We start from the raw sequence: 20,173 nt of genomic DNA on the forward strand, positions 1-20,173 counted from the left end.
GAGCGCATTGTCTCGGCGATATTGTGGGAGAGGGTTCTCGAGTCCGCCACCGGAAGCGCGCCAAGTTCGTGGCGGAAACGAGGGTGTATTACCGGTCCGTAAACTTTCACTCATCCATACCTGCCGTCGTGAGACCGAGAATTGGCTGGGACAGCGCATATAGCTATTCATGGTGTACAATACAGCGCGAAACAAGGCAAATTACCAGAAAGCACGAAGAATAGCGTCGACCACCGCGCATTCGACACCTCGTCTGAGTGCTTTCTTTTTGCACGTCGTCTTGTGTCGCGCTGTTTTGTACGTCATAAGGAACGGACGTAGAAAGTTTATATGAGACGCGGCTTTGGAGAAGAAACCTTATTTGTATTCAGGATGATTTGCTTCAAATCTAACGGTTAGCTGCGTAATTCGTAGACCTAAAATTAGGCTGCATACATATGTTATAAGCAGAGCGCAAATACGGCAATGAAAGATGGATTTTTTTTTTCAATATCATTGCATTCTATAAACTTTTGATGCCAGGCGAACGCATTTTATGCACCAATTAACACGTGAGCGGCGTGTTACCATATGAACTGAAAATGCTGAACACGCACTAATTTTATTAATAAGGAAGTACCCCGGACCAGGACGAATTTTTCTTTAACTATGAAGTTTCTGAGAGCTGTATAAAGCTTTCCTATGTAGCCGTATGGCTGCGCTCGGGTGGATGCCAATGAGCAGTTACTCCCTTATTACAAACCTACTTCACCTTGGGGGATTCCCCTAAACATTTGACTAACACACTAATCTTGTGTTATCAAGCAACCTGCAGCGAAAATGTATCCCATTCGTGAGTAAATGAACAAAATGCGAACGTGTGAGAAATTGTGTATTCGACTTGTCATGCGACAGCGTGCCATGTGGAAGGTGCTAAATGTGCTACTTTGCGCTTGCAAAAATATACCGAATAATTACCGGGAGCTGGCCTGTCTTGTCGTCCGCTCACCGCTTCAAACAGCATATATGCGCACTTACAGTGCCTCCTCCCATAAGAAGCATGAGGTTCATAACCCGACTTTTCGCTAGTTCATATACATTAATCGCCTTCCTAATGAAACTTAATAACATTGGAAATTAAACTCTGAAAATTTCAGAATGGTGATGCCAGCAGCAATTATTCTCCTGGAAAAGGAAGCAACAGATGCGCTCTTACGAAAATAAACATATCCGAGCAGAGTTTATCAGAAGTAAACTGTGTTCTTTAAATCCCTTGCGTGCCATGTTCAGAGACAGCCGCCTGAGGTTTCCGATGTCCAGCAATCGATAGTCTATGTAGCAGCTCAGTTCATCCGGCGGGTGCATGAAGGTAATGCGAAAATTCTGCCAACACACTGAGAGTAGGCGTGTATGTATTGTAGTGGACATACCTCCTTACAACTCTGCGATTCTTTCTTTCTTTCTTTCTTTCTTTCTTTCTTTCTTTCTTTCTTTCTTTCTTTCTTTCTTTCTTTCTTTCTTTCTTTCTTTCTTTCTTTCTTTCTTTCTTTCTTTCTTTCTTTCTTTCTTTCTTTCTTTCTTTCTTTCTTTCTTTCCTTCCTTCCTTCCTTCCTTCTCTCTTTCTTTCTTTCTTTCTTTATTGATTCCTCAGACAGTCCAAGAGGGGGCCGAGGCTAAAGGCGACGGAACGCCTGACAAGGGCCCCGGCCCCCTTGCACAATGTACAGGCGCGGACAAAAGTAAACGGAGCACGCAACTGTCTTCGAATATTTTTCACGTGTCACCTAATTGAAATTTCCAGCAGTGGTACGCGCATGCTGGTAGAGGTGGTTGGTGGGTTTTCTTGTAGGCAAACAAACGCTTCTTCATTACCAATGGAGAAAGCGTGATTGCACTTCGAACACAATAGCGTGCTCCGTTTACTTATGGCCGCGCCTGTACATAAAACAAAACTAGCATGACAAAGTTTGGTCAAGCAGTCGTCCTAGGATCAGTCAATGGGAAAATAAAAGGTGGCTATTTCCTGTCAGAATCACATACTTGATCTTGGTTCCTCAGCTCTAACGGAACACAACCGCAAGAAGGGATCGCATGGACACGGTTTGGTTTAGAAGCAAAATACAATATTTATAACCCTACTAACGCTTCAGAAAGATCGACTGCCTTCGTCTTTGTCGTTCTCTTAGTGTTGATCCAGTTCTTGCTTCCCATTTAAGCTTCTGATAGAAAAGACAAATACCTGAACGTCATCAACAGCAGTCATGTCACAACGACAGGAAGTAAACAAGAAAAACAAAACGAATTCAAAGTATAACAACGGCTTCGTAGTAAGGCCTTAATTTCTTTTTCTGTCTCCTTTAACAGGAAAACTGGTGAACATCGAGGTCAGCCCTGGCAAAGGGAGGAGTGCTCGGGCTCTGTTGTCAACAACGACAGCCGGACACAGCACAAAGACACACTTGCGCGTACTTTTGCCTGAATGCTCTTTTTAACCCCCTTTGTTTTATGTACATATTTTCTTACCAGTATGTCGAGGCAGCGGCTCTCATTAACGCGCCGGCTTCTCGCTACGCCATCCCCTTGCCAAGTAACGCCTCACATCTCGACCACTGTGTCAAAAACTCGAATAAGGAAGCGGGCTCGCGCTAAGCGCAGTCGCATTTTTTGGCCACGCTGCTGTCAGCGTCCACTTTAGATACACCTGCGCGCACACAGTGCACGCATATCTACAGTGGCAGCCACTGGACGTATCTAGTTGCAGCCAAGCGGCAGCAAGGTCGGAATCATTATAATCAAGGCTTTCATCCAGTGCGCGTGTCTCTCTCCGTGGTGGCCAAAATGCCCCGGCGAGCGGAGTCTCCCATGGAGCCGCAGCGGGGCGCGGAGAAAGGCCTTGTTCCTTATCGCAACTCCCGCAGACAAACGCTGGGCTCAGGCTGCTGAAATAAGAAATAAAATAAATAAACGGGGGGGGGGGGGGGGGGGGCTGAGCCCAGGCAGCACGCGGCTATTCCTGCCTTTCGTCGCGCTCAATGCCGTGACGTGGAAATGAGCTAAGTACAAAGTTATGCATGCGCACGTTGTTACGCGTGTGACTTGGGAGGCCGGCACAAAAATGGCGCCCAAAGTGGGGAGGTCTTCGGATATGGAAACGTACGAAAACTGCAACACTTGCCAGATCGTATGCCCGTGTGTGTGCGACCTTTAAAAAGAGCCAGAAAAGTTGGCTAACATGTTCGAGGAAAAATGTAAGTCGCGAAAGCACGCTCGGAAGCATTTATTCGAAACGCGTCTAACGACGGGCGAGCCACATTGTAAACTGCTGCCAAGGTCTTACCATGCAGAGCGTAACGCGATTAAAGTTGTTCGCTGCAGTCGAGCGGTAATAGGTACTTCGTTAACGCCTTTCGGTGTTGTTCTCTTTGTCATTTGCTTGCCTGCTTGGAAGGCTGCTGTGGAGCACGGTTATTATGCCGCAGTAAGTGAAACATATGTTACAAAAAATAAAATTAACATCGTTGAGGAGCGTCTCTCATAGCCTTAGTTGCTTTGGGACGTTAAACCCCATAAACCAAACCAAACCAACATCGTTGAGGAAAACTCACAGTTACAGCTGTCACTGAACTAGAATATGATCCTGGGTCAATGGAGCATAGTTCAGCACATTCTAGTTCACTATACTTTAACAGTGCAGGACAAGGCAGGTTTGTGCAAAAAACCCTGTGTCAGCTGGTGCAGACCCCGGGGCTATTTAGGAGTAAAACATGCAGCATTGTTAAATACAGGTGTCTGTAGTAATTTTAACGCCTGAACAACGCACACCGTTTCAAACATACAAACCCACTGGCCAATGACTGCTGTATACTGTTCTTCGTGGTCACATGAAGCGTGCCCACCAATAGTTATGCTTCTCTAGTCAATAAACCATTTAGTTAGGACTGATTAATTGTACCCGCTAGAGATGCCGTCAGCCTGTTGAGTGCTATGTATGCATCTTCCTTCGAATTTGATATATGCCTTAACCTGTCATGTATGCCTAAGCTGTCATTAATGTCATATATGCTTTAAAAATCCAACCAGGCGGACTTTCGTCGAAGATGTTGTCGTTCAAATGCCTTCACCTTGGTCATCCCCTTGTGTGAGCGCGGACAGAGACGCTAAGACTCTACCGCTTCATGGGATGGTATGCACTTTATACTGTTCGGCAAGTCCGCATTCTGAAGCCTGCAGAGGCACGCCCCCTTAGCTGGCGTTGAGCTATAAGGATACCGGAACCGGTAAAGCCTACGTCAGGGGGCGGTGCAGCGCCATCTTTTAAAGGCCGTCGCCAACAGCGACGAGCAGAACTCGCTTGGTGCGCTAAGGAGCATTGTACTACAGGATGCCGGAGCGAAACCCGCACGTAACCACATGCATCCTTCAGTAAATTGGCAGTCCGTCCAGCGCAGTGTACACCGACTGATTGGCGACGACCGTCGCCGCTGGGACTGCGTGCACTGGTTTTTTTCGCTCACATCTCGGAGGACGCGCGCAAAGGCGCGCTGCAATTGAGGCCAGCAAATGAACGCGTATACGGCGCACATACCACTGCAGAGCGCACTCCTAATCACACGATGCGCGTTTGCTCCGCTCAGCGACGTTCGAACATCTCTGGCGGGCTAACCGGAGATGGAATCACGGTACGAGCACCCCGCGTCCTCGACGCGCCGCATAAGAATCGCCGTGGTGGGACACGATACGGTAGCCGTTTCGTTGCGCAATCGTCCGTGCGGCAGCGGACTGAGATGATGGCCGTCGCAGGTCGTGACGGCTCGAAGCAGTGCTCGCGAGGTCGTTTGCGCGATGACATCCTAGAGTAATGGGCTCGTAACTGCGCGGCCCGCGCGTGCGTCATGAAGATCATCGAAGTTGTCGCGAAGTTTCGTGGGCGGCGCGCACAGATGGATGTGAGGCAACCTTGGGCGTGCCCGCGGGAACTATGTATGCAGGCATGCGCAGTAAGTAAAGGTTGGAAGCTGGAACTCGCGGAAGGTTTCAATTACTTTCTTTCAAGGCATGTAAAACCTCATGAAGAATGAAAACATGGTATGGATTCAGGGAGTGGATCAGTGAAAGCATGGAAAAGTTCGTGTGATTTAATATGCGCTCCTGCATGCTTGAGTGAGCACGTGCAAAGGCCCGAACACGGACGCGGAAGCAACCGAGACGCTAAAGTTTGTGACAACAGTTTTTGTGCATTGCCCACGTAAATTCGGTGTGCTGTGCTGGACTGTGTTCTGGAAACGTTTAGGGCTTACAACTCAGGCATAGTTTGTTTTGGCGCTACTTCAGTAGGGAGCGCATGAACGAGAGAAATGAAAAAAAAAAACAAAGAAAACGACCCGAAGTAAGGTCGATAATGTGCGCGGACAGCTGGTCATTTGCAAGTGGGCCGCTCACGCTTGAAACTTAAAGACTCTTGCCTTACTCGTTACGCCGCGCTCCGAGCGCTGCGTTCTTTCACTGTTGCTTAACATCACACCCCGGGTTGATACATGAGGGCAAGAGCACAGGTGGTTAACAAGCCCTACATCATAAAAAACAAACAAAACAAGACACAGCGCATACCGTAACTGGTATGAAGGGGAAAAAGTAAAGAATGCAAGGGCACTGACCAACCGCATTCCGAACGTCCACTCGGCTTCGATATACGGTTAAGTATAGAGCACGATTGACCCAGCGTCGCCCAAGGTCTCACAGCTTAGCGCTGGACACAAGTTAGTTAACCCGCTCTAACTATAAGCGCTTTCCAGACTATCTCCGGGCCACGCCCGAGCTTTGCGATGTGACGGGCGATAACTTCTGGCGCCCCCAACGGGACGGAAAGAAACAACAATGCAAAGAACAGCGCAACTCCTCCGTACGACAAGGGAAAAAAATGAAATAAAAAAAATCAAAACGCGACGAGTTCTGACCGCCGCATGCGCAATCAGTAGCCACTCGCTTCGCGAGCCACGGCGTACACTTTTGTTACTGCTGCCGCCGTGGTCGGTGGCGAATTCGTGCGGCCCCGGCGAAGCCCTCGAATCGATTAGTAGCCGCATACCGGAGCGACCTTGGCAAGGTGAGCTCCGTCCGGCCCCATGCTGTGGGTACACGCTGAGCGCGGTTTTGCAGTCGCTACCCGCCTCCCGCGGCCAGGCGCAGCAGAGGACGGAGAGCGGCTAACGGGATCGAGCAAGGACGCCAGTGGAACGGCCAGCGCCCCACGAGGAGAGGGTTGGCGGCTCCTCTGTGTATCTGTCCGGAAGGCCGGCGCCCTCTCCAACGGGTGCTCCGCCTACTTCGGGAATGCAACGTAGGCATCGTCAGAACTTGGAGCGATGCCGATTCAGACGCTTTCTGCTGTGCGTGTGTTCGAGTGTGTGGAGTATAGCGGCTGACACCTGAGCGGTCGTTAAATAGGCGTTGTAAAGCGGAGCATTCTCGATTATTTGTCAGCCCGGTGACTCTGTGGGAAGTCTGCAAACTGATGAGCAAATGACAGTGAACCTTTTCTTTTCTTTTTACAGCGAAAGCTGTCTTACGACGCCCTCCAAGGGGAATTGAGAGCGTATAGTCAACATAAGGACACGTGACGTGACCATCCGACGTGACCAGCACAGCCCACGTGACCGTGCGCCCGTTGTAGTAACCCAGGTTCAATCAATCAATGAGCATTTATTTCACCAACAGAGTATACAGGTGGTGAAAAAAGGGCGGCGGAGAAAAAGCTGCAAGTTTTACAGCTTGACAAAATCCCCGTCCGCCCCTCGAGCAGTGACAGGCTATAGTACATGTAAAAAATAAAAAAGATACGTACATGCGCGTACACTGAAAAGAAAAGAAAAAACATGTAATCGATGCTGGTCAAGGGTGATAAAGACAGTAATATTACTCAGATTTGTCATTTATGATAACATATATGTTTTAACAGAAAACTGTGTACAAATAGGACATGGTTATCAAAGATGAAAATCTTAAAAGGCAGATGCATGTCATACACAAGAGACACAGAAAAACATGATTGCGCTCAGAATTGATTTTTTTCATTCCTGTCTAGTGAGATGTGATGCATATTAACTACAAGAGTAATTCTGTTAGGCGTCGATTATTTAGTGTCAGTACATCGATACCTAGTTGATAATAGTAGTTGATTAGTTTAGGTAGAGTACAACTTGCCCGCTGCCGACCGTACTCTGTGCGTGAAAATGGTATTTGCCATGGAGGTTGCTGTCTATATGGGTACACGTAATGGGTGTGTTTGAGGTTGGCATTTGATAAAAATGAGTCCAGTTTTCCAAGGATTGCACTTTTATAACATCTTAGTAGTTTGTTATTATACACTTCTGCCACTTTAAGTATTTTGAGTGTCTGAAAAAATCCTTCTGTATGTTCAAGAAAATGTGCATTTTGTATCGCTCGAACTGCTTTCTTTTGTAAGATTGTCAATTTATGCATGTTTTGGGACGTCGTATTTCCCCAAACTGATACACATTGAATAGGTTGGGGCAACCGAAAAGGAAATAAAAATAATAGGCCCCTGCCTGCACCGTTTACACACAACAGGCTTAACCCAATTGCAAAATAAAAGAGGAGGCCCGTAGGCAAGTTGTAATTTGACCACCCGTGGGTGGAAAAATAAAATATTAGGGAAAATGCTACATTAGCGACCCACAGCCGAGAGAGCGGGCCCGGGGAGGCTCCCCTGACCTCCCCTGGGAAGTAGCGGAAAGGGAAATGGGACGTGGGAAGGAAATGGGGACAGCGAGTTTTTTGCTCTGATCCTTCAATTATCTCGACTCCATTACTGGCCCGCCTGGCCAGGACAGGGAGAGCATCGAGATTGCCCAATGGTGCGGCCCCACTCAGTAGCAGAGATGCGAATGGAAAAGAGAATGGTATATGAGTTTTTTTTTTGGCGACAGGAAGTGAATGCCGGGTTCTGTTAAGCACGCCAACTGATTTGCGCATTTTTGTACACATAGCGTTAATATGTTCATTCCAGGACACGTTTTCTGAGAAAATTACTCCTAATGTTTTAACGTGTTTTTCAACTGTGATTGAGTAGGGGCCTAATATAATGTTTCCAGTCACTTTTGTTCGAGACCCTGCTGCACGAAAAAGAACACATTTTGTTTTCGATTCATTTAGAACTAGGTTATTCTGTACAGACCAATCTTGAAGGCTACAACACACAGAGCTCGCCCGTCTTAAAATGCTTCCCAAATCATTCCCTTCCACGTATATGGTGCAGTCGTCTGCATAAATGAAGAACTTACAGACATTACTGATTGCTACAATGTCATTGATGTAATAAAGAAAAAGTACCGGACCAAGGATGCTACCCTGGGGCACACCAGATTTTATCGGTCGGTTACGCGATTTCTCTTCATGTATTTGGACAAACTGGCTGCGTCTGCTTAAGTAAGACTTAATTAAGTTTAATGGCGTCCCACGGAAACCATAGGACTCAAGTTTACAGAGAAGTAATTTATGATTTACGCAATCAAAAGCCTTGCTGAAATCTAAAAAAATACCTAGCGTCATGAGTCTTTTTTCAAAATTTTCTAGGATCATATCTTTTTGTAGCAAGAGAGCAATTTCAGTAGAGCGTTTTTTCCTAAATCCATACTGACAGTCAGTAACTAGGTCATGTTTTTGTGAAAAACTCTCTATACGGGCATTAATAATTTTTTCCAGTCCTTTCGAAAATATGGGCAATATGGATATTGGGCGATAGTTTGTTAGGCTATTTTTATCGCCTCCTTTATGAATAACGACGACCTTTGCTATCTGCATCTGTTCCGGAAAAACGCCAGTGGAGAGGGCAGCGTTGAAAATATGTGTTAATACAGGTGAGATTAAATCGATCACATATTTCACTGGCCCAATTTCTATGCCATTTGCGTCTCGGCAATGGCTGTTTTTAAAGCCATTAAAAATTGTACAGACTTCATGGATAGAAGTGGGTGCGAAGAATATTGATTGTGGAACAACTGGAATGCTTGAAACAGTATCGAAGGCACTGTTTCTGTTCCCTAATTGCCACAGTTTGTAGGTTTTAGCCATTAGAAAAAAAAAAAAGACAGCAGCACGGCGAAAGCTTTCGCCGGGTTTAGCAAATCGTACTCGGCAATTCTTTTCCTGAAATTTTCTCAGTAATTAAGGAGCCTAGTTAACCACCCTAATAGTTAGCACGTATTAGCTGTATTCTGACGTATTACACCGCTGACAATGCTATGCAAAAAAAAAAAAATGCGCTCTTCTAACACAAAAGAGCCTATTTTTAAAAATTATATATAGTCTTAGGTGCAACAACCTGTATATTTTACTGCGCTGCATGGTATTTGTGAAACTACACGGGAGAACGTCAGCTTCGAAGCGTGGCCGAACGACCGTGATGTATCACTGCGCACCGAGTACACCACGTCTGCGCAGTGACTTGGACGTAGGCGTGTGGCGCGCCTCAGCGGACAGAGAGCGCGAAAAAAAAGAAAAATGCGCACAGACAGGGAGTTAGTGGAGGCGTACTTTGCTTTTGCCTCATGAAGAACGCGCGGTGTCTATGAGCTGACCTACTCTCGATTCTCCCGACTGATAGGGCCCTGGAGGCTGAACTGTCCGAGGCGCTGTTCCATTTTAAACGCTTTAGAGAAGATCGCTTTTATTTTTTATTTTTTTTCTGTACGATGTTTGGTTGGTGATTGCTGCGAAATACTCAGTTAATGATTGGAGGAAAAAAAAAAGTTGCGCTCAAGCTGATGCCATCGACCGATTGGTAACAAAGCGAACAATTAAGCGAGTCAGTACGTGTGCTCATTAAGTTTAATCGGGGTATCAGAGAGTGCCGGTACGCGGCTGAGCGAAAGTGATATCGCGTTTTTTTTTGTTTTGTTTTTTTAAATCTGGATCATGCTTCGTTATACGAAGCGCAAGCAAGAAAGCGTTTTGTTAAGACCTAGAGAGAAAAGCATTTGCCACTCCTGTACATCTGTCTTTCCAGCAGCGGCGCGCAGGAAACAAAGACGAGCCGTAAAGATAGGCCCCTCGGGACGATCGCGATCTTCACAACGAAAGTGTTTAACGCTTCCGTTGTCACTGCAGCAAAACGAGTCGCTTTCCTCGAAAGCAATACGCAATTATCTCCAAACTGCGTGCAAAGGTACACACTGTACAACGTTCGCCTGACACGCCGCGGCTACAACAGCCGTATGCTTTCGGTAGTTCAGGAGAAAATTCCCCCTTGTCTTCGCGCTCGTAAAGTTAAAACAACAGCCCGAGAGCCGCGTTCCTCGATAGCGCCTTGATATATAGTGCACGCCTCGCGCAGGCATTCGCGATAAGCCTCGAGCGTGCTAACGCCTTTCGTCGTGGGACATGCGTGTCTCGCATAAGCAAACTGCTAAGCGCTCCGCCCAAGTCAACTACGAGCAGTAGGAGTTCGATGCCGCTGCAGTTCAACCCCCCCCCCCCCCCCCCCCCCCACTCTTTCCCACCGCGCCAGATGCGAAACGCTGTAAACACGAGCGGAAACGAGAGCGAATGCATGTTGTTGAAGGCTGACTGCGCGTAATACCGTATTAACGCGAATTTACCCAAGCAGAACATGTAAAAGGCCCAATATTGGAAATGGCTGGTTTCACTACGGTCCTTTGTAGGACCGTCTTTTGACAATATATTAGCAATATTGGGCCAATATTGTCTGTGCTGCTAGGGTAGGCTCTCTCTTTCTCTGAATTCACGTACAGCCTTTGTCACAAGTATGCACACTAAACAGAAGGGAGTAAAAAGGGTGTTAGCTGTCCTCTAGAGCACTCCTTTTCATAAAAGGGAGCGTGCTAGAGTACAACTTGCTCCGTTTTTACTCCCGTATAGGCGTATTCGTGTTAGAGTTCACAGCATAAGGGGTTTGCTTCGGCGCCAAGACGTGTGGCTCGCTATGCATTACAAAGGTTCCAAATCAGTTAAGGTGAGATGAAATCTTGTTCTGACTACTCAAAAAATAAGGACTTCCACGGACGTTGTAAGAGGTCCCTTACATGGCTTCGAAGAGAAACCTTTGGGCGCTGTCGATTTGGCAATTAAAGGCTGTTCTTGTGGAACCATACATGCGTAGAGTCGAAGCGCGAGAATGTTCGAAGCATGTATTTCTATATTTAGGGGAATTTGGACGCTCCGCAGTAATTTTAAAGAAAACGCAAAATATTTTCTTCGTAATTCGATATCGGAGTAGATTTTTCCTTTCCCTCTTTCTTTCTGTTGCCGTCGTTGCTTCGCTCGTCACCACGCTTAACGCTTGACATCGCACAGTGCACGGGCCTCTAGAATTTCGCCTCCATCGAAATTCGATCGGCTGCGGTAGTTGAATTTCGATGGAGGCGAAGTTCTAGTGACCTACGTACTGTGCCATGCCAGTGCATGTTAAAGAACCCCAGGTGGTCGGAATTTCCGGAGCACTCCACTACGGCGTCCCTCATAATCTGAGTCTCTTTGGGACGTTAAACTCCCATAAACCATGAACCGATCTAATATTCAGTTTCACACGTTGTATCTGCTTTTCTGTGATGTTGTTGTTAGAATTACTTGTTAACAAAATCTGTTATAATTGTGTCCTTGTGCTCACAAACTTTTTTGTGTAGGTTTGAGTTATTGCTGGAACGTGATGACACTTTGCTGCCGCAGTCGTGGCAAATTAGCTCAAAGCATACACGAGAAATAAAGGCAGAAAGAAGTTTTTAAGCTCAACGCCTTCGCATTTTACGGCAGCTCCCTTTTTCCTGACGCAATAACCATCTGGAATGCCCTGCCGAACGACAAATTTTCTAGCAGCGACTGCAAATCATTTCGCGCCAAATTTACCAGACATTTCCACAACATGTAAACATTCCGTTAAACTTATCTTGAACCATTCATTGACTTAGAAACTGCGCATTCTGCCGAGCATCCATTTCGTGTTGTATTTTGCTGTCTTTATATTTGCTCTTGATCATCTCCAATTCTTTTTCGTTTATTTAGCTCATTGTATTTGTGTTTCATTGTCCTTGCCTTTCTACTAAGCATGAATTTACGCCAACTGTGGCCGCTTCTTGTGTAATCCGGATAAAATGATATAAATAGCTCTGCTGTGGCTTTGGTGAACCTTTTGTCTTCATTCGCTGTCTTTGAGATAATGAGCGCTTTACGAGGCCTAAAGGCTCTTAATTGCTCACTTCACGGCTTCGTATCATAGGAATGAGTCAGAAGAAGTACAACTGAGACTCAGAAAGCACTACGCAAGCATATGAAGTACATGACAGAAATTGCACAATTACTTCATAAGAGGCAATCTTTAGTAGATAATGTCGGAAGTAAACGTCGTCGGATTTATTTCCAAAGCAACGTAACAGGCTCAGAAAATACTTTCTAACGAGTGCCGTCATCGCTAATGTAAAGGTGTTCCACTTGAACGTCACGTGACTTCTTATTCCTCAGTGGCACAGCTGCACCGACTATACTGTGCGCTGCGTTTGTTTCTAGTGATTGGCTTAATTCGTCTAATAAGCTCGTTCTGGCTCTTTAAGGTGAAAAAATTGCGAGGATACTATGACAACTTAAGTGTTGAAAGGCGAAAGCCGAGAACACTATCCCGTGACGACTTCCGGTGGATGTGACGTCACACCGTTGCCGTGGCTATATCGATATCCAAATTATATATATTTCGGGGATCTTGTGTTAATTACGCTTAATTGCACATTTTCCCATCTACTTTGACATAAATCCGACCTTTTTCCGACCATTCTGTGACAATTTTCACTATGCCGTGACGGCTTCTGGTGGATGTGACATCACATCGTTCCCGTCGCTATATCGACGTCCACGCTATTTTGACACAATTTCGACATTTTTGCCTATAATTAATTAACTAATCAATCTACAGTCATAAAACTTGGCTTTTAGGTTAAATTTTTCCTCCTCTATCTGAAGCAACTATTCGTTTTCGCCTATATTTTTCGGTTCCCGAGTTAACACGAGTTAAACGCTGATAAAGGTGTGACACCCTCTGCTAAGGATGACAGGAGCCATTAAAGGCTTTCGCCCTTGATGTTATTGTTGCAGTGAATTTGGTGCCTCGGAACGCTGCAGTTGAAGATCATATCAGCTTTAAAGCGTCATGGACATGGCTTTGTTTAACCGTACAAATTCTTTAAACAAAATTCTTTAAAACAATATATACGAGACTCTCGCAGTAAATATATAGCCCACTAAATAAAGCAATATAATGCATATAGCATATCCAGGCTAGACAAGCGAACTGATTATCACTCTGCACTCTAAGCTGATAGGTGTTGTGAAATTGGCGCAGCGCACATAACATTTTGCTGTGGACTCAACGTATTTTTTTCTAAAGACAATGAAAAAATCCGACGTTCTTATTTTGAAGAAAGCGTGCTCGCATCTCTACAGTACACTTGCTTTTCAATCTTCCAAAACTGAACCGTACTTATAGCCACGTTTACCGCAAACCGAGCTTGGCGGTCTTGGTTCACCTGCCGTTGTATACTAACCTCGGGTAACCGCGCCTGCGTGACATGGGAACGACTCATTATTTTATTCTCTCCAAGCCTAAAAAAATTAATAAATGGGTGGAAAGGGAGGCGGCTGGAAAGACGCGGAAATGTTTGCACACTTAAAAGATATTCTCTCTCGCGTTTGAATCCGCGTTGATGCGGTAATTTGAGCAGCGCTCAGTTTCGACCAGGAGGCAAGGGGGGACCCCGACGTACATGCCTGCCTGCGAGATGACCACGCCGGCGGCCGAGTTTGCCGTTGTGCAGCGGCAATTAAGAGCGCTCGAAGGCGCGCCGGGTCACTGCGCGCATAATAACGGTTTCCCTCCTATAGCCCCGGAGAGCGCGGCGGCGCCGGCCCGATTTTCACGCTACGCTATGTGCGATAGGCCTCGCCGCCAAGCATGCGTACACTCCGAGAGAGCACACACGGCTTTCTCTTTCATCGGAGGAGCGACCAAGTTACGGCACAGATCGCGGCCGAATGAGTGCCCTTTGTTCGAGCGGGAACAACCCGACTTTGGGACAACTGAAGCGAGTCGGCGCAGAGTGGCCGGGGCAAATCGGGTTGTCCTGCATGGTCGACGCGCTATGCTTATCAGAGCTTGCGGCGCGTTTTTCGGGACGCTGTCGCCGCGGAGCTGTAGGCATCTGGTCGAGTGACCCTTTTGTTCAACCTATGCGGTTAAACTACATATCCTCTTGTTCTTGTTGCCGAATGAGCCTGTAGTGGCGGTGTAACTGGCTCGCTGTTGGAATTCGTCGTGTATGTCTCTGTGCTGCGTACTTGTCGTAGACTATACTGCCGCGAGTAGCTGTATTGCAGGGCTGTGTCGTAACGCGAAGGTATGTCGGTCTGGAGTTCTGTCCGCTGTTGGTTGCAGTGGAATCACGAGGTACGACAGCTAGCAGTAAAGCTTGCAATTTTGCTCTTTTTTTTTTGTTTTCTGCCTCTACTATTTTTCAATCGGGACTCATACTGCTAGTAAGGAACAGCTAGTAGGGAACAGTTAGCAGGGTGACAGTTTGTAGCGAACAGCTCGTAGGGAACATTTAGCACAGAACAGCTCGTAGAGAACAGATAGGGAATAGCTTGTAGGGAACAGTTAGTAGGCAACAGCTAGTGGGGAGCAGCTAGTAGGGAACGGCTAGTAGGTAACAAAGTAACGAAGTCACTTCGTTCCAGATGAGGGCGAAAAGCTGGCGTATTTTTTTACTTGTTTGTTTGATTTTTTTTTGTTGTCTGATCACTATAATCGCCAAATTATCCTCTGTGCAACTCATCGACTCTTTGCGCTGGGAAGTAACATAGCTAGCCATTTTATATTGGCCGTCTGTATCCCTGTTCGTTGTGTTCTCGACACACACAAATCGCTGCAAGCAACGCACTTAGGTGAGCTGGCAGCAAGAAAATCCTCACCGGGCGGAAGGAACCCTGCATAGTCGGGCACTTCCTGCACCCCCTAAGCGACGACACGCGCAATTATGCTTCGATATAGTGTCTCCCGCCCCAAATTCCGGCGTCGCAGTGCTATAAATACGTTCCTTTGGAAGCGCACGTACGCCCTGTTACTTTTCCTGAACTACAGGGCGGGACCCTATTATCGGTCTCGTGGCGACACGATTACTGCCCTACTGGTGTAATGGTGTGCACGGTCAGGTGCCAAGAAGGACTGGAGGGCACTTGGCAACACGCAGCGAGGTCGCCTGAAGCTGTGCGCGTCCACTTTCCTTTAATTAAACGCGAGAAACAGAAATGCTCCCTTCTTCCAGCATAACGCTTAGCCATGTATACACTAGATGCCAACACACTATCGTCGCATTCCTATATGGAGCTGAGCCAATAAGTCGAAGCTCAGTTTAACGAGCCTCGACCTCGCGTGTTTTCGAGTTTTAAAGAGAAAGTCTCTGCCACCTCGCTAACAAGACTACATGCTGCCCTTAATTACGAAGATGTCTCTAGATAGTCTATAGACTGTCCATAGACTTTTGTCTATAATGTCGATAGACTTTCTATAGACAAATCCCATAGACTAGTCTGTAGGCAGAACAAACACTTTAGACAGTCTATAGATGATCCATAGATTTACGGCCTTACTTTTAGACGACTTGTGTCTGTCGACAGTCTCTAGACTATGAATAGATAGAAGGAAATATCTGCCCAAGCAGCGCAGCTAATCGGCTCAGTATTGGAAACACATTGGCAAAGGCGGGTCTTACAAAGGATCAGAAACCGTCCATTTGCAATATTGGTCGATTACCTTCGCGGCTTGGGTATAGGAAGGTAATAAAATCTATAAAAAGTCTATAGACAGTTCATAGACCGCTTTTATAAGGGTGGAATCGAACCCGGTCCCGTACACCGGCAAATACACGCACAGGGCGCACACATGAGGCACACAAATGGTTCCTTGAAATACATGTATAAGCTCAACGAAACACCAACAGGTAAGCCGTGAATGTTGCGTAACCTGTTGCGCATGCCGGAACCACAGCGGAGCAACCATCATGCAGTCTAGAGCGCAACTATATTAAGGAAAGCCTCGCGTGCGCAGATTGCGACTTCTCTTCCTCGTGGCTGGCGCAGATTTCCATTGGCCCACTTAGGCTGGCCGGTGATGGCAGGGCAGCACTACCCTTTGTGGCTCAGATATCGGGCCAGTTAAGAACGCGGTGTGCCGGCTATAGACAAAGGGAAGCGCGATCTCCTTCCTGCTCCGGCGTATCTTCAATGGTAATGAGCACGCCATCGATTACTAGCTCGATTTCTTTTGTCCTGCCACCTTTGGGTCGGCTTTAGAACCAAAATGCAGTCTTTTAGCGCGCAGCTTTTACTTTGCAGAAGAATGACATATAGCGATTCGTGACGTCAAAACGTGAGGGTTTGGCTACACTGCTATGGTGCGGCTGTTTGCAGAATGGTTGGTTTAGGATGTTGTCCGAAATGTAGCCTTAAGTTAAGCATGCTACAAATTCAGTAAGCAAGGTTTACCCTTAATGATACTGAGAATACTGCTTTTTCAAAAACGAATGGAATACGAATAGCGCAACTTGGCTACCTAATCAATACGAATTGTTCAGCTGAAAACCGAATAAAATACGAATCGACTATTGATAGAACCGAATACGAATCGAATATTATTTCGAATATTCGCTACTTGTAAGAACATGTAACGAATAATCGCGCGGAACAGCGAGGTTAGCGGCGGTGCTACGGTAGGTGCTATAACTTTGGGAGCGAAATAATAATTTTATTAGTGCTATAACGTCTAGACTTATAGGTACAGCTGTCAAAAGGGGCAACAGTGAGCACTAAGACACCAAGTCCGTCATGTCATGTCATGTCATGTCATAAGTATAGAAAAATTACCATTACGTACAGTATAGTCGGACACAACTCAAGAGCGAAACGGCAGATGCACCTCACACTATACGGTTTCAGGAAAAGCGGACAGAGAGCCTGTGTTGTGTCCTTCCTCTATTCATCGCGGTTCTATAGGCATAGAATTAAGTTTCTGAACGACGTGGCCTTAACAAAATACGGTGGGAAATAGAACGGGGAGGGGGATTCTCATGTGGGTCACATCAGTGCACGGAGTCGTATTCAAATTCGCTTGCACGTCAGGTACCACATAGGTTCTTTCGGGACTTCAATTCGGACGACACCCACAATAAAACACGCCGCTGCCTTTAGAGAACTGCACATCCGCTATCACAGATCTCTTTCGAGGGCACCCCAAATCCAACACCTGAAATCATACCGCTAACGCGTGCGCGGCGAGCCATTTCCACGGCCTCCCTTGCTTTCCACTGTACAACGAGACTCACGTCGGCGAGATTTGGCATCCTCAACGTTCCACGGCTATCTTCGCGTGCAGGCCCATTGCGGGTAGGTTGTTAGATCCGACCGCAGGCGTAGCCGGCACGCAGGCCAGTGAATGTTCGAAGCGACGCTGCCGCACGGCTATGGTCCATCTTCGTTCAACTGAGGGGCAGCCCGAATAACGTCGCCGATTTGCCAATCACACTAGCACGAAAAAGCCGCGTTTTGTTATTACCCACTCGCTCGCAACCAACAGCTTGCTCTTACACTTACACCGCCACTACGCAACCCTCTACAAGAGACGAGCGGCGCTCGTGGTGACCACGTACCAAGCACGCGCGCGCATTCAATCCGTTTTCAACAATGCCTCGCACAACAACGATACCGGCCGGACCTCTCGGTTTTGAAAAGTCCTGTCTCGAGCGAACTCGCCAGGCCAGCCGGTTGGCGCAACCCTCGAGTGAACATGCAAGCCGACGGAATGGAATGTCGCGGCCCCCGTCCGCAGCCCGTCGCTCGCGTTGGGGGCGCAAGCGAAAATGGCCCGCATCCTACGTCCTCGGTGGATCGAGGAGCGTCACCGACAACGGCCGCCCCTCCCTCTGACTCCCACCGCCTATCTGCCCAAACTGCAGCGGGCAGCTGAAAGCGAAGAACAAACAAGATAAAGCAGCGGCAGCAACAAAAGCGAATAGCCCACGACAGCGCCGCGCATAAACGCGAACACAAAGCGCCAGTCGCCTGGCGGCGGCCGCGCGGAGAGTAGGCGTGAGAGTGATCGTCTGCAACGGCGGCGCGGTCTCGCCTGCTTCGAGGGCGCGCTCACCCTCCCTGGGCGTCGTCCCCTTTGCCGGCCGTAATGTGTACAACGGCAGTTAGGGTTTTTACCATTCGCGGCATGGCCTCACGAGAGGATGGACTGTCGACTTGAGCTTGCTCGCAAGAACGGGCGACGGTGATTTGTATTCGTTGCGTGCGAGCCGTTAGCCGCGATGGCAGCGGAAGCCATGCCTGCTTGCCTGCTAGCCACGGGTTGCGATCTGTATTCGCCGAGAACGTGAAGGAGCGGTTAGCGGAACACTGCGAAGCCGACCGGGTGCCCTGATTAAGTTTGTATTGTTTGTTCGCCCTGTTAGCTGTGCGTCCCCGTGAAACGCAGCTGCCATCTGTGTCGTGGGGCTTCAGCAGCTGCTGCGAAAGGGAGGGCGCTGGGAGATTCAGAAAGCTGTCGCACATTTAGTGCGTGATATTTACGTGTGGCTGGCAGGCACATCAGTCAAGTGCAGCGCTCGGCTGTTGCATCAGCTAGAAACTGCGTGCTTGAAATATGTCGAAGGAATCCCGAGCTTATCAAATGAAGTTCAGGCCGAAATTAGCTTTGGTCCTTTTGTTTATTTAACGACAAGGTATATTTATAATCGGTCATCATCCCCCCTGCTTTTTGTTACTGATATTGCGTACGTTGGTGCTGTGAAATTATAATAATCTCTCTTTGCTTTTTAGTACCGAAAAATTTCTAGACGTATATTTAAGTTCTTTTACGTTGAAGGAGGTCGAAATTACGTTTTACATCGATATATTGTCAACATGTTGTTTGAATGATCGGCGCGTGCGCAGCACGGACCCGTTAGGTGCAATGGAGACACTCGCTCACCTATGAGCTGAAGTTAGGGTGGTCCCCCGCTGTATCGACATGCTTTAGGCGCTTCGGACTCCCCCCCCCCCCCCCCAGTTTTTCTGGTTGGTTTATGGGGTTTAACGTTCTGAGCGAACTGGCAGTATTCATAATCCTTGTGGTCGGGGTCTTCATTCGAAATGAGAACAATTTATGCAATGCCAGAGGTATTTAATACGGTACCCGCTAGTAGCAGGCCTCTTCCATGCTGCTTCCAAGTAGAATCGCCCTTTGCCCCGTACATGATATTCGTTGCGAATATACTCACAAATAAAGGAGAGAAAGAATCAAAGAGGAAAAGGAGGAGGGAGGAGAGTATATGTGGTGGCAGTATTAATCCTCAGTATTCAAACACATCCACCAAATTGTGCCGAAGCTCTGACGTGACTTCGCACCCACGAAAAGGCATTGTACAGCCGTGCGCTTTCATTAAGTGCTTGGTCTACATTTCCTGGTTCTGTACCTCAACTGAAAGCGCTGCAGATCGCTCCGTAACCCTGGCGAAAACTATAATACAAGTATGTATTGGTCTAATGCATTCCTTTATTTTCTGTGTAGGCTCCCTATTAGTCCGACATGGGTCTGAATTAGTCTTAGAGGGAGCGAAGTGTATGATTTGAGACAGAACAGCACTACAATTTTTGCTGTCCGCAGTTATTGTGGTCGTCATTTACAGAACTGCCCAGAGAAACCTGCTCTCCAGTCGTAATATTTATCACCTAGCTTCGCTGGTCACCAACTCGCCATCAGTACATATGGATGCACTTCTCGGAGGAACTAAAGGGCATTGAAGGCTGCCTATCTTTAAACAGTAAGTGTAGAAGGGTTTATACTCTATTTGTCCTCTGTCACTGCGGTGGCCCTCCAGTATCCCAGCGTCAGTGAAGTCTAATAGCATATCAGATTTTCAATTTGCTGCATTTCTTATGAGGCTGATTACCTACTATCTGCTGATAAGCAAATTTATTCATTTATTTATTCAAAATACCTTACAGGGCCCAGAAGGGCATTGAGTAAGGGGGGCAAAAACAATAGATTAAGCAAATAGGAAGAATAAATTAAAAACAACACGTGATACCAGGCAAAAATTAAACACAATTATAAATATACAGGGCAAAACGAAACTAC

General features: G+C 47.1%; 1 protein-coding gene across 1 annotated transcript in view; it reads right to left on the minus strand.

Moving 5' to 3' along the window:
• The window catches only part of LOC149358312 (uncharacterized), a 67,942-nt gene extending 50,460 nt beyond the window's left edge, over positions 1 to 17,482 (minus strand). Inside the window, exon 1 of the mRNA XM_089570355.1 lies at positions 17,376 to 17,482. Within this exon, the coding sequence (XP_089426481.1) occupies positions 17,376 to 17,393 (18 nt within the window). The 5' untranslated portion in view covers positions 17,394 to 17,482. The remainder of the gene's footprint in view (positions 1 to 17,375) is intronic.
• Between the last annotated feature and the right edge of the window lie 2,691 nt (positions 17,483 to 20,173).

The sequence above is a fragment of the Amblyomma mixtum genome, chromosome 2 (assembly GCF_055824585.1).
Source record: "Amblyomma mixtum isolate Tamu chromosome 2, ASM5582458v1, whole genome shotgun sequence".
NCBI classification, from domain to species: domain Eukaryota; kingdom Metazoa; phylum Arthropoda; class Arachnida; order Ixodida; family Ixodidae; genus Amblyomma; species Amblyomma mixtum.